Here is a 24,749-nt window from a genome sequence, read left to right on the forward strand (position 1 = left end):
GCCTTTCATAGGCCTCACAATAAATACCCATTTTATTCTCCTTAACTCTGTGTGTAGCCTCTGTTCCAGCTCCTCAAGGCATCAGTGGGACAGGGGCTGGGTGTGGATCCATCCATCCGTCCGTCCATCCATCCATCCATCCATCCATCCATCCATCCATCCATCCCTGTCCATGGGACATGGGCTGGGTGTGGATCCATCCATCCATCCATCCATCCATCCATCCATCCATCCATCCATCCATCCATCCATCCATCCATCCCTGTCCGTGGGACACAGGCTGGGTGTGGATCCATTCCTGTCTCTGGCCTGGACAGGGCTCTGGGAGCACCCAGCCCTCGCTGTTCATCCCCTGTAGGGTCCCAGGGCCAAGTGTCAGGGGTTTTTCTCTGAAATGCAATCTCCCTCTGAAACGTGGGGGGTTGGTGTTCCTGCTGTGCCCTGCCAAATGGCAAATGGGAGTCGGTTCTGAGCACAGGAGGAAAAGGGACGAATGGCATGGACTCACTGAGTGTCTCCTTGCCTTGGCTGAGTGCTGCTTTGCTGAAGAGATTTCTGCACCAAACACTTTGCACTCCCACTTTGGATTGACCTGAAAGAAAAAAGGGTGTCTAAACCTGAAGAAAATGTCCCTTGGTGCCTAAACCCCTTTTGAAGGAGGGTCTGGGGTTGTTCTGTCACTGCTGGGGTGGCTTCTCTTCCTTTTGCTTAGCTGTCTCCAAGTCTTGGGTGGCTCTGGAGAGAGGGAGAGCAGGTGCCTTTGCTCTGAGACAGGGAAGAATGCCTTGTCTTTGGGAGGAGCTGGGGGCAGAGGCTGAATGTCCCACTTGGATGTTGTCTTTCAGCGTTTTTGTGGTTTTGTTTTGGTTTGTTTGTTTTTGGTTTTGTTTCTGTTTTTTTGTTTTGTTTTTGTTTTGTTTTTAAATTAAATCTGATCTGAGACACAGGACTCAATTTTGACCAGTGGATCTACACCCAGGCTGCATTTGAAGAGCTGTTCCTGAGAGCATCCCTGGGTTTGCCCGTGGAAAACTCATCAGCGGCGTGTGATGAATGAGGCTCTGTTCTGGCACAGCGGTTTCAGAGCCAGGGAAGCCCCGCTGGGTTGTTCAGGATTCCGTGGGGCTCCGGAAACATCCCGGAGGGTGAGTGGGTGGGCGGGAGGTGCTGTCGGATCGCGGCTCCACTCAGCCCTCGCTGCCTTTCCTGTTTCCCTTTGAGGTTTCCTGGAGCACTTGGTGCAGTTAGGGCAGGATTTGGGAATGAGCACTTTGGAAAGGGAAGGAAGGCCGGCGGGCTGCACACACATCACTGGACCCCCCACTGCAGCCCCTCACCGATCCCATTCCCAGCTTCTCCCAGACAGCTCAGGGAATTCATCCAGTTTGTTTTTCACTTTGGGTTTTGCTCTTGTGCCTCTGCATTTTCCTTGCAGATTCCAACCAACTTGGATAAAATTTTTTTTCCAAGCCTTTTCCCCCCAAGGTTCCCTCACATTGAGGGGAACAGAATCTGGGGTCTGGATTCTTTCCTTGCCCAAACAATCAGTTTCATATTGACTCAAGCACAAATATGCTCTCTGCAATCCAAGGTAAAGAGCCACGGAGCCAGCAGCTCCTTCCAAGAGCTTTGTGGTGTGAAAATGAAGGAGCAGCCCCCGAGTCCTGCCCGGGCACTTGGGAGCAGCCACTCCATTGCCTGATGTGACACTGCTGGACACCAGAACGAAGCATGGGGGTTCCTCGTGATCGGGTACATGAACGAGGGTGTTCCCTCCTTGCAACAGAGATGAGGCATAAATGGGAACAAGCGTCCTTCCGTGGGGCGGTGGCTCTGTGTCCCCCCGGGGCTGCTGGGCACCGTGTCACCAGTGTCACCGTAGTTGGTGGTGGCAGGGCTGTGTTTCGGTGCTCGGCTGCTCTCAGAGGCAGCGTTTGCTGTGGCCCTGGCAGCCTCTCCCCGACCTTCTCACATTACAGAGCTTTGTGTCCCTGCGAGCTATAAAAAGCTTGTAGTGAAACTCAAACCACAGCGCAGCTCCCGGCTCTGCCGGTGGGATGTTCCTGTTCCTTTCCAAACAGAGCGGAGCACGAGGAGCAGGATGTGTGTGCCACTGTAGTGACCGTGTGTGCCACTGCAGGGACTGTGTGTGCCACTGCAGGGACCCTGTGTGTGCCACTGTAGGGACTGTGTGTGCCACTGCAGGGACTGTGTGTGCCACTGCAGGGACTGTGTGTGCCACTGTAGGGACTCTGTGTGTGCCACTGTAGGGACTGTGTGTGCCACTGTAGGGACTCTGTGTGTGCCACTGTAGGGACTGTGTGTGTGCCACTGTAGGGACTGTGTGTGCCACTGCAGGGACTGTGTGTGCCACTGTAGGGACCTTGTGTGTGCCACTGTAGGGACTGTGTGTGCCACTGCAGGGACTGTGTGTGCCACTGCAGGGACCCTGTGTGTGCCACTGTAGGGACTGTGTGTGCCACTGCAGGGACTGTGTGTGCCACTGCAGGGACCCTGTGTGTGCCACTCCAGGGACCCTGTGTGTGCCACTGTAGGGACTGTGTGTGCCACTCCAGGGACCCTGTGTGTGCCACTGTAGGGACTCTGTGTGTGCCACTGCAGGGACTGTGTGTGCCACTGTAGGGACTCTGTGTGTGCCACTCCAGGGACCCTGTGTGTGCCACTGTAGGGACTCTGTGTGTGCCACTGCAGGGACTGTGTGTGCCACTGTAGGGACTCTGTGTGTGCCACTGCAGGGACTGTGTGTGCCACTCCAGGGACTCTGTGTGTGCCACTGCAGGTACCGTGTGTGCCACTGCAGGGACCCTGTGTGTTCGGGGGGCATGGGGAGCACTGGGGCTGTGGCTGTCCCTGTCCCACTCCCCAGTCCCCAGGGAACTCTGTCCCCTGATGTAGCAAAGTGTCCCAAGGCAGGCAGGACACACGAGGTTATTTCAGAACCAAGCTCCAGCGTGACATCTGCAGTGTCAGAGCTGGAGCAGCCTGGGCCAGTGGAACCCATGGCAGGGGGCTGGGATGGTCTCATGATCCCAGCCCCAGCACAGCCCTGTGTTTGTGCAGGGCTGCTGCCCCACACCTCAGGCTCTGATTTTCCCATTGCTGGGGTCTCAGGGGAGGAAGCTCTTGGACAATTCAGCCATTTGTTTTGGCAGCTCCTGCGGGTGCCGGCTCCGGCCTTCCTGGATGTGCTGACACGGAGCTGCTGGGCCCAGAGCTGCCACAGGGCCTCCATCCTTCACTGCTCAGAGTAACAATGAGCAAAGGACCCAGAGACGTCCTTTCCCTGATCCTGGTCCTGTGTGAGGCTGTCCAGGGACTTTGGGATCTCCTCCTGTAAGAGGAAAGTACTTCATCCACCCAACCCTGCAAGAGCAGCATCCCAGAGGAATCCTGCCTGTCCCAGCTCCCCCTGCCCTGAACTCTGCAGAAATGAGACATCTCAACTTCTATAATAAAAGTTCTCATTCCAAATCTCCTTGCAGCCCTTTTTGGATGCAGCATCTGCCAGAGGGCAGGGTTAAATGGGATATTGGGCAGGAATTGTTCCCTGGGAGGGTGGGCAGGGCTGGCACAGGGTGCCCAGAGCAGCTGTGGCTGCCCCTGGATCCCTGGCAGTGCCCAAGGCCAGGTTGGACACTGGGGCTTGGAGCAGCCTGGGACAGTGGGAGGTGTCCCTGCCATGGCAGGGGTGGAACAAGGATGATCTTTCAGGTCCCTTCCAACCATTCTGGAATTCCATGATCTCCCATTGTCCCATTGTCCTGCCCTGCAGCGCCAGGGCAGGGGGTGGCAGGAACAGCTCACCCTGGTTTCCAGCAGCAGGGATCTGTCAGGATGAGCCGGGCGGCTCCCCCAGGTGACTCAGAGCCGGGGATAGATAAAGCTGCCAACGCCTCAGACAGTTGTTTGGGGTTAATGAACATCAAATAGACCCAATACTGAGATGCTCCCTTCAGTCTGGCTGCCCGGAGGGCCCAGCCAAGGCCGTTCCTGCCCCAGTGAAGGGCGGCTCCGTGGCCCAGTGACAGGGATCGAGTCACCGATCCCAGGGCAGGACAGTTCCCTGCAGAGTGCCAGCACCATTCCTGTTGGAGTCCCTTCTCCTCCACGAGAGCCAGACTGATGCTCTCTGATATTCTTGGAGCCATCCATCATTCCCCTCTGGCCTGGGTGTCCTGGATGGAGGCTGGGGCACATCCCTGGGCCTGTGGCTCGTCAGGAATGCACAGATTGCTGCTGATCAGAAGCTGCTCCGTGTAGTGCTGAGCACAGGGGCTGACCCTCCCCAGCCCCTGGCACTGGAATTCCAGGAGGTTTTCCTGAGCCAAGCTCCCCACACTCCCCAGCTCTGTGCTGCTGTCCCGTTTGCCAGGCTCCCTGTGCCTGGTGAGTCAGCAGCATTCCTTCTCTTCCTTTTTTTTTATGTGGATTTTTGCTGAGGCAGCCTGACTCCCTTATCTTGGTGCCAACACATTTGGGCAGGTCCCTGTGCCACTCCTTCCTGCTCTGTGGTCCCATGAGGATTGGTCACAGCAGGTACAGCTGTAGTCCCCGAGGAATGGCTCAGGCATCTCAGAGGCAGGAGCTCTGAGTTCCCCATGGAGCAGCCTGCTAGGATCCCCCAGCACTGCTGCTTAGGGCACCACTGCATAAAAGAGCATTTCTGTTGTTGGAAAATGGCCTGGGATACACGGATCAGGGAGTGTGGCACACTCCTCATGGGACAGGACAGGGAATGGGGCAGGATGGGCTGTGCTGCCCTCAGAAATGAGCCCCAGGGCCCCAAAGGAGATGCTGAGAGACCTCCTGGTGCCCTCAAAGCTTTCTCCTTCCCTCTTGTCCGTGGGGTGTTCTCATTTGCTACTGAAACCCGTCTGGAGGCAGCAGAGCCCTGAGCCTGGGGCTGGAGAGTGACCGGAGGTGACATTTGTGTCACCGCACCTCCACAGTCCTGCTCTGAGCAGAAGTGGTTTTGTCTTCTGTGACAGCCTCAGGGTAAATCCCCCTCACTACCTGTGCTGCCTGCACTCCCTTTTCCCCTTGTGAAATCAAAGTATTCCAAAGACCTCGAAGTGTGTATCTCTATAGCCACGCTTTCCTATTCCCTGTCCTGTTGCACCCAGCACAGTCAGGCCACACAAAAGCCAAATCCGTGTTTTGTTGCTATAGAGAAATGGAGATTTGACCCATCAGACCAGCAGAAGTTGGTTATTTAATCCTGAGGAGCCCATGGAGAAGTAAAGGGGGATGGAATTACTCGGAACCCTTTTTTGTGCTAACTTTCAGGAATTTGAAGTTGGAAAAAACAGTCTCAGTTTCTGTCTTTGCTGCTTACCTGTGGCACAGCATTTTAACTGCAGCACACAAAAGATGGGTGGGAGTATTGTGGGGATGAGTAGGATGGGAGTATCTCAGATAATAAAGCCAGTAAAAAATTATTCTCAGGATAACTTTCCATATTAAACAGCAGGTTAATTGAACCTGAGCCATGCAGTAGAAATGTGCTGATTCCAACAACATTTTCCAGCAGCAAAAAAAAAAAAGGAAATATTTTGTTTGAGCAGTATAGAAACTCCAGCAGAAGCACAATGTTTTTGTTCTGTCATTAAATTAATTTCATTTAATGTAGAGTGTAAATTTTCATATGTTACTGTCTTTCTAGATTGTATCACTCACACATGTGCAGTGTGATTTAGGAAAGACACAGGAGGGACAGGAATAATGGAAAGAGTCGCTGAAGTGAAACATTGTAATGGCCCTAAACTGCTGCCTGGGAGGAAATGTTGTTCCTTGGCAAACACAAGAATTCCAGCTTTTTGTGCAGAATCGGAATCAATCTCTCCCTTCATCTAAGGATTTCCCAGGCAATGGAAATTGCAGCTCCCAGCCAGGATGTTGTGAGTGTTAATGATTCCCTGGAGTCAGATGTAGCAGGAGATAACTCGAGGGAAGCTGGATAACGCCCTTGCTTTGAGCCATTCACATATTCACACCCCTGGCTGGCCGGGAACACAGGGCAGTGGGGATGATCTGATCCTGGGGATGGATCCTGGGGATGGATCCTGGGGACAGGTGCTGAGGATGGGTCCTGGGGATGGATCCTGGGGATGGATCCTGGAGATGGATCCTGGGGATGGGTCCTGGGGATGGCTCCTGGGGATGGATCCTGGGGACAGGTGCTGGGCTCCTCCCAGGACTGGAATGGTTGTGATCCCTGCTCCAGGAGTGGCAATGGCATAAGAACTTTTCTGACTATTCCACAACAAGCTTGTGTTCACCTTGATAAAGCAGCTGCAGCAGCACCTTCCCAAAAACCTTTCAAGGAGGAAAACAACTTTCTGTTTCTAACAAGGACCTCCAGCATCAGCTGAGCAAGCTTTATTTTCATTTTTCTTCTCCACAAAAGTTTCCATTGTGTCCAAAAGCTATTTTCTGTCAAAGTGGGTTTTGATAGAAAATATTTTACTAAATCTGTTTGCAACTGATTCCAAACTGTGCCAAGAAAGAAGGAATGAGTAAATGTGCTTCTCGGCACATTAAAGGGAATATCCCAGACTTCCCAGAGCCTCTGGAGGGTGTTTGGGTGGTCTTGGTGGAGCTGGGCCCATCCCAGCCTCCGGTAAATGTTAAACTAACAAATAAATCTGCTTCATTCAGCAACCAGAGCTGAGCCTTCGAGCTGGGGTGAAGCTTTTAAATATCACCAGGCATATTTTCTATAAAGGAAGGAAGGATCTTAATTCCAGCATTCCAACCCAAAATAGACATCCCTAAGAATAGCCCTTCCCCATGGCAGGGCAGGATGCTGCCAGGAGGAAAAGGGGTTGAGGGGAACAAGGAGAGCATTCCCTAAACAGGCTGGAATTGGGAAGTGATGGGGTTTAGCACTGGCTGTGGGTGATTGGCCCTGGAGCACCCAACCCCATGGAGGTGGCTCAGAGCTGCTCCTTGGGCTGGGGCTGGAGCAGCCAGGGGCTCCCGGGGTGGATGGAGCTGTTCCACAGGGCCCTGCTGGCCCCTGCTGTGGAGGTCCCTGCTGTCCTTCCCCCTCAGCCATGCTCCAGGCAGGCAGAGGATGCTCCAGCCAGGCTCTGTGTTCCCATGGAGAGGAGCAAAGGCATCCCCCTGGGAATAGTGAGGTTGGGCAGCACAGCCTCTCTTCTAGAGGAGTTATCCTGGATCCGGAGCTGCCAGGCTGGAGGGATGTCTCTGGATAGGGAAGACTCTTATTCCCATCTCTTCCAGTTTGAAAAGCACGGTGCTGGAGTACCCCAGGCTCCATGGAGTTCAACAAGAGATTAGAGGGATGGAGTCTGTGTTCCCACCCCTTTTCCCTACAAAGTAGTTTTGCACCATTTGAACACTTTTGACTTGGATATTCCCCTTTTTGGGTATCACCTTTTCCTGTGCAAATATGAGCTTCGGAGAAGAATCTTGGCATGAGAGATGAGTTTCTCAAACAGTTTCATGACCCTCGAGTTGTGGCTTTAAGAAAACCCCGAATTTCCATAGAAGCCCCAATGAAACAATAAAATCTGACAGCACAGGCAGCTCCTTCCGCCCCACTTCCTTCCTGTATGGGCTGGCAGAGCAATTTCAATTTGCCAAGTTATAAACACCCTCAGAAGCTGAGAGCTCAGCATCTCCTGGAGGTTCCAGCTGTACCTTCCCAGTTCCTAGAGCTTGTACATGTTCCTGGTACATCCTGTCTGCAGCTTTTGGGAACCTTTTCTGTGCAACTTCAGAATCACATTTGGATTAAGCTTTCCTCACAATCAGTCACTGGACTCTGGTGATGCTCAGCACTAAATAACATCATCCCAAGGTTTTAATGAGCACGTGCTAGACCTCAAATATCCTGATTTTGGCTTTAGCAAATTGCATCTTTAGTTTGAAAACAGCATTTTGAGGGCTGCATGTTCCTGGTGGAGGATGGGTTGTCCCAGTTCATATCCATAGGGAAAGTGTCCCCATGGGAGCTGGTTGTGGTGATTCCTTCAGCTCCCCGGGGGCAGAAGGGGGAAACTCTGGGGCAGAATCATGATCATATTAAATGTATAAGCAAGGGAATGAGCTGGCTCTGTTTTATAGCCCAGCTTTACAAGTGAGATGATTTATATATCAGGTGGGTTAAAAAATGTTGGTCTAAAACCAGGCAAAACCCACTGGGTTTGGCCAATTTCTCACTTGGTTCTTTGGGCCCCTCTCAAATAAAACTCCAGGTGGGTGTAATGAAATCACAAACCCCCAAATGTGAAAGATGCCTCACCCAAACCCTGACAAGCCCCAAGGAGCTGAATCTCACACTCTGGAAAGAGGGGAAAATAATCAGGTGGAAAAATGTGAGCTCCACCAGGCTGAAAACCTGAAAGCTTTTGGTGCTTGTTTGTGGCAAACTAAACCAAGGAGGGGAGCTCAGGGCAGAATTCCAGTGTGGAAAGGGCTGGGCCAGCCCAGTTGGCTATTTCCTGCTTCTTGCCCTTTCCAAGGGATAAACTCTCCACTGAGACAAGAGGGAAAACTCTTCCCATGGGATAAGGATTCAAACACACTATGAGCCCATGCTGTGTGCTGAGTCCTTGTAGTGCCTAAAGAGGCTCTGGGAGAGCTGGAGAGGGACTTTGGACAGGGGATGGAGTGACAGGACAGGGGGGAATGGCTTCCCACTGCCAGAGGGCAGGGCTGGATGGGATATTGGGCAGGAATTGTTCCCTGGGAGGGTGGGCAGGCCCTGGCACAGGGTGCCCAGAGCAGCTGTGGCTGCCCCTGGATCCCTGGCAGTGCCCAAGGCCAGGTTGGACACTGGGGCTTGGAGCAGCCTGGGACAGTGGGAGGTGTTCCTGCCATGGCAGGGGTGGCACTGGATGATCTTTAAGGTCCCTTCCAAACCAAACCATTCCATGATTCCAGGATTGTTGGTGATTGTAGATGATCAGGGCAAGCAGATAATGAAATAATTTCTCCAAAAACTGTGGGAAAATGCAGATTTCCTGGTATGCTTTTCCTGCTTTTGTTATATATTGCAAATGTCTTCTGGTCATTATTTGCTTCACATCTTTATCTGGTTTTATCTGTTCTCATTGTTCCAAGGTGCAGTCAGGGTGGTTTGTTTTGCTCTGTCTAGCTGATGGCTGAAGGTGGATCACGTTCCAGGGCCCCCCTGCCCACCCCCAGGCTCCTTTGTGTAATGGATTTCTGGATGCAGGTCACTCCTCCTTTCCCAGGCCTGTGGGTGACATGGGGAGAGCCCAGCCTGGTGTTCCTCACCCCACTATCTCACAGGCCTGGTGCAAAATGTCTGTTCCTTGGACTGTGATTGTGTACAGCAAAATTTAGGAAGAAACCGTGGGGTTTAGAGGAAAACTGAGAGGCTGGTTTTTGGGGGTGCAGGTGAAAATCCCAGCTCAAACCTCGAAATTGGAGCAAACCTTTATGAAGGAGAGTCCTCAGTGATTTTCATTCTTTCCTGTTAGTCTGAATGACATCCATCTCTCCAAAACATGCCAGAATTAACCTTTACCTGCAGGCAGCTCAGGATATAATCAGAAAACATCGTTTGCTTAAACTCCTTGAAAATATTTGTCACTACAAGGGGAAGAAGCCCGTGGCTTCATCCCTGCTTTCCATTTCCATGGGCAGGCATCGTGTGCTCCGTACGGCTGAGCGGACATGGGGCTCCAGGGATAAAAATGTCATGCAATATGAGAGAAAGTATCAGCAAAATATTTATATAATGAAATGTTAACGATCCCTCTAAAGGTCTGTGCAGGGCAGGGCAGAGAGGAGCCTCTCCTCTGGCTGCAGTGTGGCAGGGAGGGACAGATGCACAGAACGGCACTGGCACTTTATTGGGAAATCTGATCTGCCCTTTCCAGCAAAAAAACCCTGACAAACCATACCAAGTCATTTGCAGGATCTGATCTGATCTGATCGCAGCTGTCTTAATTATTTTTCATCTCTTCATGGGAATGGCTTCCCTTTGTTTTGGAGGATAAACATCCTGCGTGCTCCTCGGCCCTGCCGCTGCCCGAAGGCTGGAGCTCAGGGCTGGGCTGGGAGCGCAGCCAGAGCCAGAGCCAGCCCCATTTCCATGCAGGATCCAGCCTGGCATCCTGGCTGGGCTGGGGCAGCTACGGGGGCCAGGCACCGGTGTGAAAGAAAAGCAAATTCTCTGAAAGGAAAGGACAGTTCACAGCCAGGCTCTGATTCCAGCTGAATATTTGGCCAGGTGAGCCTGGCAGCTTTGTTGTCCTTACTCAGCACCTAAAGGTAGTTGGAGTTTTTCATATCGCAAATCAAAACAGCTCTTAAAAACAGACATTAGGCTTATCAAAGCCCTCAGGGCAAATCTGATCAAAGAAAGTGTTGTCTGGAGTTTGACAATCCCTCAAGTGATCCCAAATAATGAGTGATACTGAAATGGGAAATAATTGCTACATTTGTAGCAGAAGTAGCTCTGCAGGTGATCCCTCTGCAGGGGTGTTCAACAAGTCAGGCACAGCCTGGCTGGTGTTGAGAACCAGCTGTGCTCACAAACACTTGGTTTGTTCTGTGTGTGAGGGACAAACCAGCCAAGGCCACCTGGATTTTGGGAAGTTGAAATAAAAGCGGCTGGAATTGAAATGGTTGTGTTTTGGTTGCACCTCTGAGGTCCGCTGGGCACATCACAGAATCATAGAAAGACTTGGGTTGGGAGGGACCTCAAAGCCCGTCTAGTGCCACCCCTGCCATGGCAGGGACACCTCCCACTGTCCCAGGCTGCTCCAAGCCCCAGTGTCCAACCTGGCCTTGGGCACTGCCAGGGATCCAGGGGCAGCCACAGCTGCTCTGGGCACCCTGTGCCAGGGCCTGGCCACCCTCCCAGGAACAATTCCTGCCCAATATCCCTCTAGCAGTGGAGAGCCATTCCCTGTGTCCTGTCACTCTCTGCCTGGGTAAAAAGTTGCTCTCCCTCTTTTTTCTAATCTCCCTTCAGGCCCTGGCAGGGGCTCTGAGCTCTCCCTGGAGCCTCCTCTTCTCCAGGTAAACGCCCCCAGCTCTGCCAGCCCAGCTCTGGATGGCAGGGCTGCAGATGTTCGCTCTGCTGCCTCTCCTCCAGCCCGAGCTGTTGGCCGTGTCCTACAGCCAGGGAAGGAGGGACATGGGGGAAGGACAGGGTGGACACTGGCAGCGTGTCCCTGGGCTGGGGCAGTCAGGGCACTGCACACCCACGGCTCACTGGGTCCTTGAGGGGGTTTTGCTGGATTTCCCTGCCCTGGCTGTACCAGGGGTTTGACAGGAGCTCTGCCCAGGGCTCAGCCAGGGCATGGTGGGGCTGCAGGCTCAGAATGGATCCTCTCCTGCAGCTCAAGCACAGCATCCCATGGCTCCAGTGCCATGCCCAGCAGTTCTCTGCAGCCATTCCCAGCAGGAACATTTCCTGGGCATTTACTGAGAGAAGGGTGCACTGGGAGATGTTTTCCTTCCCGTGAGCTGGAGCTGGGATGTAGCAGTGGAAGGGGACACACGGGCCATTCCCTTCTGGAGCTGCAGGTCTCACGGGTACTTGGGGCTGCTGGGATTATTATGGGATTATTGCAGTTCCTGTAGCAGTGATTCTACAGGCCAGGAGTCAGGGGCACTTCTGCAGCAAAGGCTCCCCTCTGGCCGTGTCCTGAGTGGCACCAAAAGGACGTGGAGCATCCCCAGCTTGTGCCAGGGGACCGTGCAGGGCACATTCCCCCCTCTCCAAAGCCTGGGGAAGGGCATTGGGATGACCATGGAGGGGAGCTGAAAAGTGAGGAGATTTTGGAGACTGGGACTTCAGGATCTTTAAGGTCCCTTCCAACTCAAACCATTCTGTGATTTTAATTTTTTTAAAAGCAATTTCCATGAATGCTGGTTTGTATTTTTTTCCAGATGAGCTTTCTGGGCCCTTCCCCACCAGGATTGTGTTCAGCCCTCACTATTTCCCCAGGGGCAGGGGCTGAGGTTGTTCCTATCAGCTCTGCAGACATTTTGATCCTTTTGCTGCCTGTGGAGTCAGCCTGAATACGATGACAGGGAAAAAAGTCCTGTAACTGCCTCCCTTTCCAATGAAGCCCTTTGCCAAAGCAATAAAAAACTTTAAACAATGGCCAGTCATGATATAAACCAGCCCTGGATCTGTCTGCCAAAATTCACCTCAAGAAAAGATGTCCAGAAAAAAACAGTAACCTATAAAAAGCCCCACAGACTCTCTCTGAGTCCCCTCGGTGTGTTAATTGCTTTCACATCTGGCTCTGAAATGAGGAGTGTGTAAGGAGAGGCCACAAATAACTCACTGCAGCTGAGCACTAAGGCATGTGTGGATCATCAGTCACCAGAGCCATCCACTTCTACTCAGAGACCTCAGATGCTGGGGCTCACTTTTAAATTTTGTGTTTAAACTGCCCTGAAATAATGGGGCTGATGTTAATAAAAAGCACGTGGTTAAATTCTTTCACAGGTGGGATATTTCAAGGTAAATGTAGAGAGACTGGGTTCATTTCCCTTTTTCTCCCTCCATCAGTTACTGGAGCAGTTTTGCCTGCCCTTCTTGGGAAGAAGTCAGCCCCAGGGTAGGTGGAAGGTTTGATAATCAAGGGCTGCAGCAAGGTGGGATATACAAAGGAAAAATCTTGGGATGGTTTCAGGAGGTCTTTTCTGTGTGCTAAGCAGGTGACCCCAAAGTGTGACCTTGTGTGAGCTTGGCTGGAAGGTCTAAACTTCCCTGGGCTCCTGTCAGATCACAGGGGGGCAGAGCTGTGCTGGATGTTCTGCACCCCCTGCTCTGGGTTCCTGGTCATCTCCCAGCCAAGGTCTGCAGCTTCTTTGTGGCTCAGGCGGTGCACGGAGCTGTGTCCTCCTGCTCCACACCTGCTGCTTTGTGCAGCTGGGGGATTCTGTGCTGTGAGAGCCCCTGGGCTTGTTGGGTGCAGTTCAGAGCACGCCGGCCCCACTGCCCAGGACTTTGCAGTGCCCCCAGTGCAGGGAGCAAAGCCCAGAGCTCCCCCAGCCCAGGAGGGACTGAAGAGGCTGGAGGGAGGCTCTCTCTGAACTAAGTTTTTTATTTCCAATGGTTCCTGGGCACTGCTGAGAGCATCACTAGTAAGCGATGATATTTTCTGAGGTCACTGCTGCTGTAATTACAGGAGTGATCCCAGGCTTAACCTTGGGGATGAGCAGAGCCTGCCCTGAGCATCTGTGGTTTGGTGGTTGTGACTCATCATGAGAGCTCAGAGAGGGATTTGTGATGATTTATTCATGCCACATTTATTGTTTGGAAAGCTCAGTCAAATGCTGCTCTGGTTAGACTGAATAAGTCAGCTGCCAACCTACTTTTGGTTTGTTTTTGATCTCTTCATTGCTTTCTCTCTAAGAGCCTCATATTCAGAGGTGAAAGTCATCTCAGAATCATGGAATGGTTTGGGTTGGGAGGAAACCTACAGCCCATTTCATCCCACCCCCTGCCATGGGCAGGGACACCTTCCACTGTCCCAGGCTGCTCCAAACCCCATCCAAGCCAGCCCACTCTGGGGTTCTGTGGCTCTATGAATGAACAGTTGATCCCTTTCAGGCAGGTGCAGCATTTATGGGAGACAGAGGAGTATTCAAACGTGAGCCTAAGAGTGACTGGGCTGTTCTGGCTACGTGCAGGCTCACAGGGGGTGCTTTCAAGGATCTGGATCTGGGTATTTTCAGCAGGGCAGCTTCTGACCCAGTGTAATGCTGTATTAATAGACAGCAGAATGTAGAGCTGTGACACAAAAGATTGACAGCTCTTGGCAGTAGATTTTGTACTCAGGTATCTAAATGTATCCCTTGAAATTCTAGTTTGGCTAGGCTGGGCTGCCTTGCTGAGAACTGGCACCTCTGCTTCCCACCAGCTTCCCGGGTTCAGCCTGGTTTTATTCTTTTATTCGAGGCTTCAGCACAAGCTGTGTCCTCACGTGTCCATCCAAACTGGATGTGCCCCAGCACAACTGGGTGGGGACAGTTTGTAATTTTAGTGATGTTGCAGCTGTTGGAGTTGTAGTCAGAATTAAGGAACAGGTTCAATTACTCGAATAAATGGTGGTGGTGTAAACAGCCTGGTATTCAGAGATCTGGGATTTTGGCATCACCGACTCTGCACTTGGCAGCTACTTGAGAGTTGCTTGTGGTATCTGACTGTGTTACCTGTGCCAATTCTTCTCATCTTTGCAGCTTTTAGGATGTGCAAGAGGAGGTCTAGGGTGGATTTAGGAAAAGGTTCTTCCCCAGAGGGTGCTGGGCACTGCCCAGGCTCCCCAGGGAATGGGCACAGCCCCGAGGCTGGCAGAGCTCCAGGAGCGTTTGGACAGCGCTGCCAGGGATGGACAGGGTGGGATTTTGGGGTGTCTGTGCAGGGACAGAGTCAACGATCCCTGTGGGTCCCTTCTAGCTCGGGGCATTCTGTGATTCTGGTGGGACCTAAGCTCGGCCCACTGTGATGTCCTCACTGTCCCTCTGCTTGTGCTGCTGCCCCGAAAGGTCCTGCCTGGGCTTCACAGAGCACCCCTGGGCCCTTTACAACATTATCAAATTGTTATTGCCTAATTTAGCAAATACTTCAAAAGCCCTGGGGTTGCCTCCCACAATTAGTGGTGTCCCTGGCTGGGCAGTGATTCATCTGAACAGAATTAGCCACGGGCAGGGCGTGAGAGCCGAGCTGGAGCTGGGAGCGTGCAGGGAGCAGAGAACTGGGCTGCTCCCGGGGTGGGTGGGTGTCCTGCTGAGGGACAGAGCTTGGCAGGCTTTAACTGCCATCATTTATCTGGTTTGGCTGTAGAAAAACCAACTGATGTGTTGGATGTTTTGTTTCAGGTTGATGAAGCTGATTCTTCCCGCGCCTGAAGCAGGACGGATGTTTAATGTGAAATGAAGATGTGCTGCACTTTGTGTACACGAAGCACTTTGACCTCCATTTTCTGTCACTCTTTGGCAAGAGGCAGAGCTGCCCGGGGAGCCCAGCTCGGGAGGAGTGGCCAGGGTGTCACCAGAACCTGGGAAACCCCTCGATACAGTCAGGAGAAACTGAGGCTGTGAGAGGGCAGAAACACCAGCCATGGACACAGCTAGGAAATGAAGGAAATGAAAATATCCCTCTGGATGAAGTGAGACATGGAAGCAGAACTGGATCGTGTCCCCAGAAGCTGAGAGACCCCCTTGGATGAGCTTGGGTGCCTGGGCTCAGCCCCAACATCCCTCCCAGCTCCTCCCGTCTGCCCCTTCCCAGGCTAAAGCCAGACATAACTGGGAAAGCATTCCCAGAAATATTCCCAGTGTCACTGGATCACTGGTGCTTGTCACCCTGGTGCTGGGTGGGTCTCCTGGGGACATCTCACCCCCATGCTGGGGCACCCACCCAGCCCATGAAGGCTCTGGCTGGCCCAGGAACACCAGTGAGGACACTGGGTTGCCCAGTGAGGTACTGGTTTCCCAGGAGTGGCTCTGATGCACAAGGGCTATGCTGAGTTGTCCACTGATGGTTGCCCAGGGATGGGATCAAGTTGCCCAGGGGTGGCACTGGGTTACAGAGAGTCTGCACTGAGTTCCTGACTGGAATGCTTTTGGTTAGAGAGGACCTTCAAGCTCATCTATGCAACTCTTGCCATGGACAGGGATACCCCACACCAGACCAGGGTGTTCAGAGCCCTGGCCAACCTAGCCTTGGACACTGGGGTGGCACTGGGCTGTCCACTGAGGGCACTGAGCTCATAGGACCATAAAATATCCCAAGCTGGAAGGGACCCATGAGGATCCTGCTCCTTGCAGGACATCCTTCACCTAAATCAGGTAGCCACAAGTGTTATCCTGCCACTCAACACCTGCCCCTGGTTGCCCAGGGGCTGCACAAAGCTGCCCAGCAGGGCAGGAGGTTCAGGGCAGGAACTGGGATGCCCTGGGAGCTGTTTACTGGCCCTAGTTTGCCCACCCAGCAGCCTGTGTTACCATTGCTGTGGCCATTACAGGGCGGGTCAATGGGCAGGACGGGTCATAGAGCTGGTCAGTGTCACAGAACCTCCCCAGAACTCAGTCACTGGCCACGGAACCCCCCGTCCATAGCAACGGGGCCCTGCAGAGCCGGGCAGTGCCAGCACCACCACAGCAGCCAGTGATGAGCAGCAGAACCCCCAGGCACTCCCAGCCCAGAGCTCAGCCACGGGGGAGCTGTGCCTCACCGGGAGGGAGGAGCAGCACAGCCGGTACTGTCCTCAGCCCCAAACCTCCTCCATCCCACACATGTGCCAGGCTGGCTGGGCAGCAGCTCCCGGGCTGTGCCCCTGCCCAGCGGTGCTGGAAACTCATCCTGGCATGGTTTATCCCAAGGGGGATGCAAGGGCATTTATTTCAGCTGGAAATGCGGGGAAAAGTAATCCAGTCCATTCCCGAAGTATTTTCTATCTTAAACGCTTGTCTGTCAGTGTCTAAAGGGGAAGGTTTTATTTGCAGGGTGGGAGCCAGGAAAAGCATCTCCTACTCTCCAAATGCTGCTCCCCAGGTAAATAAGTGGCATGGAGATAGGGAATGGCAGTGGCCTGTCCCCAGCAGGGACAAAGGACTGGAATGACTGGCTTGTGGGAGCAGCACATGCAGGGGCTTTGTTGGAGCTTAGCACAGACATCTCATCCTCAGGTCTGCCAAAGTGACTCTGAGCCAGGAACACCTGTGACAGCCTTTGTGCTGAATTTGAGGGTATGAGTGTCCCACTGTCCATCCCAAAGCCTTTGGCCAGGCTAGATCTGAGATGAGACTCACTGGCCTGGGTTGGAAGGGACCACCCCTGCCATGGCAGGGACACCTCCCACTGTCCCAGGCTGCTCCAAGCCCCATTTCCAACCTGGCCTTGAGCACTGCCAGGGATCCAGGGGCAACCACAGCTTCTCTAGGCAGCCTGTGCCAGAGCCTGCCCACCCTCACAGCAGGGATCATTAGATTGACAGGGAAAATGAAGGAATAATAGGAAATTAGTAATTAAGGAATAAGGAAAACAAAAGTGTAAGATCTGTCATCCTCCTAAGCAGCCATTATTAATTTCTCTCCTCATTTCAAGACCTGATACAAGATACCAACAGCAAAGTTGGTATCAAATCCCTCCTTATCCAAATGCTTAGGATGCTGTCAGAGGGGATTTACATTCAGGAGATTTAGGGGCTGTGTGGGTGCCCTGGGCAGGGCTGGTCCCATCACAAGTTGGGTGTTGCTGTAAGAGGTACCACAAGGACAGGAACTTTCTGAGTGAGGTTTTCCTCTGTTCCCTTTGTGCAGGACTTGCACCAGCAGCATTCCAGGATGGAACTCTATGGCTATCCCTTAAAAGCCAAGTTTAACCAGCCACGACCACCACCTCCCAAGGTCCTGCCAGCTGCCAGCACTGTGGCTGCCAACAAGAACCACATTCCCTCTCATCCCGAGAGCTTCAGCATGCCATGGATGCCCAACTCCTACTACAAAGCAGCTGCCCTCAACCCCACCTTGGCTCCCCTCACCGAAAACTTCCCTGGGCTTCCCCCCACCAAGATAGTTCCTTTTATTTCTGAGAGACCCAACGGTGTCTTCACCCGGCACACGCTGGATGACTGGCACAGGTCCAACATGACCAACTACAAGGAGTCGGAGACGACGCGGCACAACGCGGAGCGCCTGCGCGCCGACCTGAACCGCGCCATCAAGGACGTGTACCAGCAGGCCAAGAGAACCCAAGGCGAGAGCACCAGGAACCTGGGAGAGCGCGTCAACGACATCGAGTACTGGAAATCCGAGCTCTGCATCGAGCTGGATGCCATGATCAGGGAGACCAATTCCCTGGCAGATATGCAGAAACGGCTGGAGAGAGCCTTGGCCGACACCGAGGGCCCCTTCCAGGTAGGGACCCTGCAACCCCCAGCCCAAACATCTGCAGCCACTCAAACCTCTCATAAAGTTCATCCCAGCTCTGTAACATTGGAAAGTTTTCATGAAGAGCCCATTAGTTGAGTCAGTGATAAACAAATCCCCTGCATCTGCTGCATCCTCCTCCAGCACATGCTAAGCACATCACTGCTGTGTTTGTTTAACCAAATATTTCTATATCCAAAATCCCGGCTTGGGACAAAAAGTCCCATGTCTTACTACGAGCCTCTGGGGAGGTCAACACCGGGCCTGGCACAGGTCCCTGCATTCAGCTGTGGTGGCCTGGGGGCACGTGGGCTCCCTCCCATTGATTCATGCTGATGCTGCACTCGCTGCTGTTGTCAGCTAACCCAGCTGCCTCGGGCAGCTTTTTCCAGGCTGCCATCCTGTGCCCACCTGTATTTTCTTTTCCTGCATTCCCTGACATGGCACTGTCCCTGCAGCCAGTGCTGATGTCACGACATGTCCCCACAGGTGGCTCACAAGTGTTTACTCAATCGGGAGAAGAGGATGGGCATCGACTTGGTCAATGACGACGTGGAGAAACAGCTCCTCACAGTGAGTCTGGCAACACACATCCTGTGTCTAAGTTATTTTTACCTAAACTCCCCTAAACAAGTTTGGCAGCCCTGTTCCCTCAGTGGCTCTTCAGTGCTGGTGAGATGCTGAATTCTTCAACCCCCCAAACCTGCTGGGGTTCCCACCCAGCAGCATGTCCAGGGCAGAGGAAGGAAGAGCTGGAAATGAGCCGGGTTTGTGTGACATGTCCCGGTCCTCTGACCCTCTTGGAGGAGTCTGTGAGACGGTCCTGCCTTTCAGAGTCCTGCCTGCACAGATCTCTCTTTATTTATATGACCTATCTCTGTATCTGTAGCACGTTCTATATATTACACACACACAGATGGAGAGGGCAGAGTGTGCCCGACAGCTTGTCTGCTTTCCCAGCTATATTAGTTGCTCTAATAAAAGATGTTAATTGCACTTCCCCCAGCTCTGCTTTGCTCAGGGCAGAGTGGCTGCAGCAGGACTGTCACTGTGTGCTCGGGCAGTGGATTTGATAGAAATCATAAAAACCTGCACTCCTGCCTGCCTTTATCTAGGCTGCTTTAAATCATGAATTAAAAGCAAACATGGCACAGCAAATGGGATCCTAATGCAGAGTATCACTGCCAAAGCCTCACAAAAGTGGGAAAGAAATTGCAGCCCCTGGGCCTGTGAAGCCACTGCTCTCTTAGAAGGTCTTTTGTTATGAGTCAGGCCCTGAAAAATTAAAAGATTAGTTTTAAGGTCATGAGGGTTTAGGAAAATTATCAGAGCTTGTATCTCCATAATGCCATTTGGGTTTTTGAATGTTTGGGATGCATTTAGGCTGTGCTTTCAGCTGGCTCCTGCAAACAGGAGGGATTGAAAATCCCTGGGTTTGGAGCAGTGATCACCTGTCTCCGGAAACCTTCATGGGTGCAACAGGCTTGTGCTGGAGTCAAGGGAGCTGAGAGCAGCATGAGCCTTCCTCCAGGGGAGCTGAACCCTGCCTAGAACTGACTGGGGGTTTACACCAGAGTCCTCTTGTCCCATATGGATGGGATTTCTTGTAGGCAGGAGAATTCCCCGGGGTTGGGATGGGGATGTCTGGCTGTTGGCCCAGGGCACTGCTGGCCCAGGGTACCACAGTTCCTGTTCATGTCAGGTCAGGATCCAGCCCTGTCTCCTTGTAATGGAGAACAGCCCCAGCCATTGATGTCAAGATGAAAACACCTGGGAACCCACCCTGAAAGTGATTTCAGAGGCCCTGGCTGTGACCACAGCCCCCTGCTGTCCCCTCCTGGTCCCTGGGCATGGCTCTGCTGCATAGATGGGTGCACTGGGGCTGGGGTCCCTTCCTGCACCCCATGTTTGCTGTGGGGGAAGGGGAAGTTCCTGCTGTGTGCGAGGCCCGAGGGGAGTGGTGCCCAGGGTGTCTGAGCACCAATGCTGATGGGGTTTGTTCTGCCTTTGCCCAGGAAATCAAGATCATCAGGTCCTGCCGGGAGAGGTTACAGCAGTGCCTGGACACAGTGAATGCCCAGCTCATGTAAGGAGGGCTCTGGGCTGCAGGGCTGATGTGTGTCTGCAGCTGTGCTCTGCCCCCCAGCAGATCCCTGCTGCACCTCTCCCTGGTTAGCCTGGTTTAACCCACGAGGTTAAAACCCTGCAGGCTCTGGGGAGGCAGGCAGGGGTGCTCCGGGAGCACGGAGGGGCTGAGGGTAGCGGGATAGGCAGAAAACCATTTCACACCTCCATCCCGACTGGGGCTGCTGTTTGTGTGTGCCAGGTGCAACAAGGAGGCCCGGCAGGAGCTGGAGAAGGACCTGGCTGACAAGCAGTTGGGCCACCACATCGACAGCAAGTGCTACCAGCTGAAGAACACCTCCAGAGACATCCACTTCTTCAAGGGCGTGGAGAGGATCGATGCCACGTGAGCACTGGGGCCTGGCAGGCACAGAGCCTGGCCTGGCAGGGAGCTGGGCTTTCCCAGCCCTCTCTGATGGCACCTCCACCCCTCCTGCAGACACCCGCCTCCAGGGATTGTTTCCCTCTGGGCTCTCCAGGGGGAGAAGAACCCTCTGCTTTCAGCTGGATGCTGAACACCCGGCAGGCAAAAGCGAGCCCGACCTAATTAAATATTAGATCAGGGCTCAGCCTGCAAACTAATTCAGCCCAGCACCTCTGCACAGCCCATTAAGTTCATGCATATTTTCAGAGATGTCTCAGTGCTTGCCTGAGTGCTCCTCACTAATTGAGGCTCATTCCTGTATGGAGAGGGCCTGGCAGGGAGCTGAAATGACCCAGAAAATCAAGAAATGAGACCATGGTCCTGGGACAGGATTCAGCTGCTTTTGGGTGCTAGAAATTGAGCTTTGACGCTGAAGTAAATGAACAGTGACCTAACCCAGTACTCACAGAGAGATGCCCAAGTGGCAGAGGGCTGAGAGAATAAATCTGCTCACACAAACCCATAAAGTTTATGGAGAGGCACAGATTGAGACCATTTTTCTAGTAGTTTGAATAATTATTCACAGTAGAACTCAGACATATTTAGACAGGCAAATGGATTGCAAAGGATTGAGGCTGAAATTCAAAGGGGGGTAAAATGTGCAGAGAATCAGCAGCTTTTAAATGGAGCTTATGTGGTATTTAAGTCTTTTGTTGACCTTGTTCTGGACTACTGCACAGGCAGGAACTTCATCCCAAATGCACAGACAGGGAATGGAGTGGGATCTAAAAGCTCTTTCGGTTTAGTGGGAGATTGAGATGGGCTGTTAGCAAAAGGAATTGACTGAATTGTGATCCGTGTGTCCTTGTGAGGCTGGGAATTCCTTGGCACTTAATCCCTCGAAGGTGTAATTCGGAGCTCCGATTGGAATCTCTGTTGTTTATGGGAGAATCTTTTGTTTGTCTGAGCTTTCACAAGTTCTCTTTGTGCACACGCCCTCATTTGATAACTATCATCACCCAAACTGGGTCCAGATGTTTCACTTCCACGTAATTTAATTAAGAGCACAGATTTCACGTGCATCAGGCTCAGCAGCGTGGCTTTGCTAAGGCGTGTGCTCTCCCCGCAGGGTCTCGGTGCCCGAGACGTGGGCCAGGTTCACGGACAACAACATCTTCCGCTCGCAGAGCGCGCGGGCGACCTCGGCCAAGCTGCGGGCGAGCACCGAGAGCCTCCTCATGGGCACGGCCGACGAGATGTGGCGCCAGTTCAGCAAGGTCAACGACGCCTTCACCAGCCGCATCACCGAGACCGCCAACGCCAAGAGCAAGATCCAGACACACCTGGCCAAGGTGCCCTACCCCCTCCTCCCGAGGGATGGCCTGGGCTCCCCGCCCTGCCCTGCCAGGCACAGCAGGGGTAGAGCGGGGAGGGGACCTGGCTCAGGACTCAAGGGAAGCTTCCTGGGAAGGGCTCAGACTGGTTAAGTTTGCAGCACTAGGGGCTGATGCCACATCCTTAAATGAGGAGCCATTAAAACCTTTCCTTGTAGTAGCTGATGGATGATCCATTCTTGCAAGCAGCGGTTTTGGGAAGCTGGTAATTCAATAGATCCATCAGTGCTCCTAAACCTCCTCTGCTCCCAACTCTCCTTTGATGTGGCAGCAAGACCAAAGAGATTTTCCCTGAAAATCTCTGCTGGATCCGTGCCTTGATGTGGCAGAGCAAGAGTGGCCTGAGCCCAGGGGCTGTTTATGGAACTTGGGTTTTTTTTCTGCACAAGCAGGAGAAAAGGGAATGATGTGATCCCTTGAGAAGTTATTTTTTTCATTGATACCTGTGTTTGTTTCACCCCAGACACGGCAGGAAATCTTCCAGATCGAGACAAAGATCCAGGTCATCCAGAAGACCATAAAGGACAAAGAGGCTCAGCTGAAGGTGGCTCAAACCCGGCTGGATGAGCGCACAAGGAGACCCAACGTGGAGCTGTGCCGGGACGCTGCCCAGATCCGGTGAGGCTGGGCTGAAGGCTGCCAGGGTTCGGGGGATCACTCAGGAGCATCTCTGCATGACAAAATGGATTTTTTCCCCCCTGAATATTCCTTCTATACATGCTCTGATCAGATCTAAAGCACTGAGCAGGTATCCCAGCCCTTGGGTGCTGGGAGAGCTCTGCACCTGTGACAGAGGCTGGGCACCATGGCTGGGTCCAGCCTGATGCCACCCCATAGGGAGATGGAATTTTCCCACTTGGGTAAACCTCATCTTCTCTCCTGCCTCATCCAGGTGGCTGAATGTGCTCAGTTTTGGAGGATAAGCCTCTTACTCTCCCTGCTAAGGGGGCTTAGAGAAAGGAGGGAGAGGGGCTTTTATACAGGCAGAGAGTGACAGGGCAAGGGGCAGTGGCTTTAAACTCAGAGACAGCAGGGATAGATGGGATATTGGGAACTAATTGTTCCCTGTGAGGGTGGGCAGGCCCTGGCACAGGGTGCCCAGAGCAGCTGTGGCTGCCCCTGGATCCCTGGCAGTGCCCAAGGCCAGGTTGGACACTGGGGCTTGGAGCAGCCTGGGACAGTGGGAGGCGTCCCTGGCCATGGTAGGGATGGCACTGAAAGGGCTTTAAGGTCCTTTCCAACCCAAACTGCTCTGAGATTCTGGTCTATGATTTCATGATTCTACTCTCTGACAGGCTGAGATTGAGAGTACTGAGCCCTTCCTTTTGGGTAACTCCAAGGAGCAGTGCACATGTGGAGCTGTCCTCCCCTCGGTGGGCACGCTGGAAATCCTTTCAAGGACTTTCAGATGTGCCCCAGGGAGTGCCCAGCAGCAGCCCTGGGAGGCACCGAAAGCTCACAGCTCCTTCTGGGGGCCCTTTTCAAAGTGATTTAAATCCAGCCCTGGAATTGGTTCAGCATCTCACATGCCACTGGTTTTTCCATCCTCCACTTGTTCCATGCTTCCCTTTAGCCTCTCCCAGTGTCCTGTCCTGCTGCATGTGTCTCCTGTGCAGGACCCCTGCATGGGGAAATCCAGGAGGGGGAACAAAGCCACAAAGCCAAACAGAAACAGGATACCATAGCTGCTCATCCCTGTCCCCGGTGGCACAAACTGCTTTGGCAGATGTGGCTGAACACATCCAGAGCTTTGGAGCAAACTTCTCCACTCCTCCCCGTGGAGGCTGGGAGGAGCTCTGTCCTAGGCTGTCCCATAGCAGGCCACAGGGTGCTGGATTCAGCCTGCGTGTGCTGGTGTGTGCTGTGTGCTGATGGGTGATGTGATGTGTGCCCAGAGGGCCCATCTGGGTGGGCACCACCTCCCTGGTGCTCTGACCAGCTCCTGCTGTCTTCCAGCCTTGTCCAAGAGGTCAACGAGATCAACGAGACGCTGCGGAACCTGCACCAGTGCCTGCGGGCCTCGGAGGACATGCTGCAGATGCTGGTGCGCTCCAAGGGGGTCCTGGAGCAGGACCTGGTGGTCAAGAACAACTCCCTGTTCATCGACCAGGAGCGCTGCATGGGCATGCGCAAGAGCTACCCCAGCACCGTGCAGATCCTGGGCTATGTCTCAGCAGGACTCACCTGAGCGCTCAGCACCGTGGAGGGACACATCCCCACTTTCCCTCAGCTTCTTTTCAAATACATTGTTGCCATTTCACAGATTTGTTAGGATTTCATTTCCTGGTGTAAACTCGGGGTAGAAATTGAGCGGTTTGTTTGTTGGGTTACCAGGATGATTCTGTCCCTTTGTATTTTCTCTTTCACTGTGTGCCAGGAAGGAGCTGAAAATATCCTGTATGTCACCAAATCCACCCACGGGGATCCATCCCTCCCCTTCCAGTCTGTGTTTTCAGGAGAAAAACTGTCGCATCTTCCTCCTTTTGAGTGTGTGTGATGTGGAAAAGGCACAAGGGGAAGTAAAGCTACTTGTCAGAATAATGAGCTGCTGACATCCAGGATGGATTTTTAATGGTGCAGCAGAAGAAACACAAAGTGTCCCGGAAAGAGTTGCAGTTTGTGCTGTTCCTAAAATAGAAAAATGTGCATTTTAAGCGGATTTCTAATGATAATTGTCTTGCTTTTGAAAAATGTTGAATGCCATCAAAAATGTCAGTGCTGGAGTCTTAAAAAGAGGAAGTAAATTCGACTTGGAGAAAGTTCATCGAAGAAAATGCTGTGGGTTTAACTTTGGGTTCCTAATTTAACCTCTCACGTGTAGTTTGTTGGGAGCACCAAAGCACTTTGAAGACAAAGAGATTAATTGGTGTTTAAGCCCCTCTGGCTGCACAGAGCTTTCTCTCCTGCTGCAAATCCAACTGATTTGACCAAGTATTGGAATTTTCAGA

The 24,749-nt window shown here is 52.8% G+C and overlaps 1 protein-coding gene across 1 annotated transcript; it reads left to right on the plus strand.

Annotated features, from left to right (window-relative positions):
* Positions 1–898: 898 nt before the first annotated feature.
* TEKT3 (tektin 3) lies at positions 899–24,700 on the plus strand. The gene is made up of 8 exons (XM_088176808.1): positions 899–1,145; positions 14,866–17,907; positions 18,409–18,492; positions 19,935–20,005; positions 20,246–20,389; positions 21,537–21,759; positions 22,265–22,419; positions 23,758–24,700. The coding sequence occupies exons 2-8, from the start codon at positions 17,335–17,337 to the stop codon at positions 23,987–23,989; spliced, it is 1,482 nt and encodes a 493-aa protein (XP_088032934.1). The 5' UTR covers positions 899–1,145; positions 14,866–17,334; the 3' UTR covers positions 23,990–24,700.
* The last annotated feature ends 49 nt before the right edge of the window (positions 24,701–24,749 follow it).

The sequence above is a fragment of the Sturnus vulgaris genome, chromosome 20, assembly GCF_052056855.1.
Source record: "Sturnus vulgaris isolate bStuVul1 chromosome 20, bStuVul1.hap1, whole genome shotgun sequence".
In the NCBI taxonomy this organism is placed as follows: Eukaryota; Metazoa; Chordata; class Aves; order Passeriformes; family Sturnidae; genus Sturnus; species Sturnus vulgaris.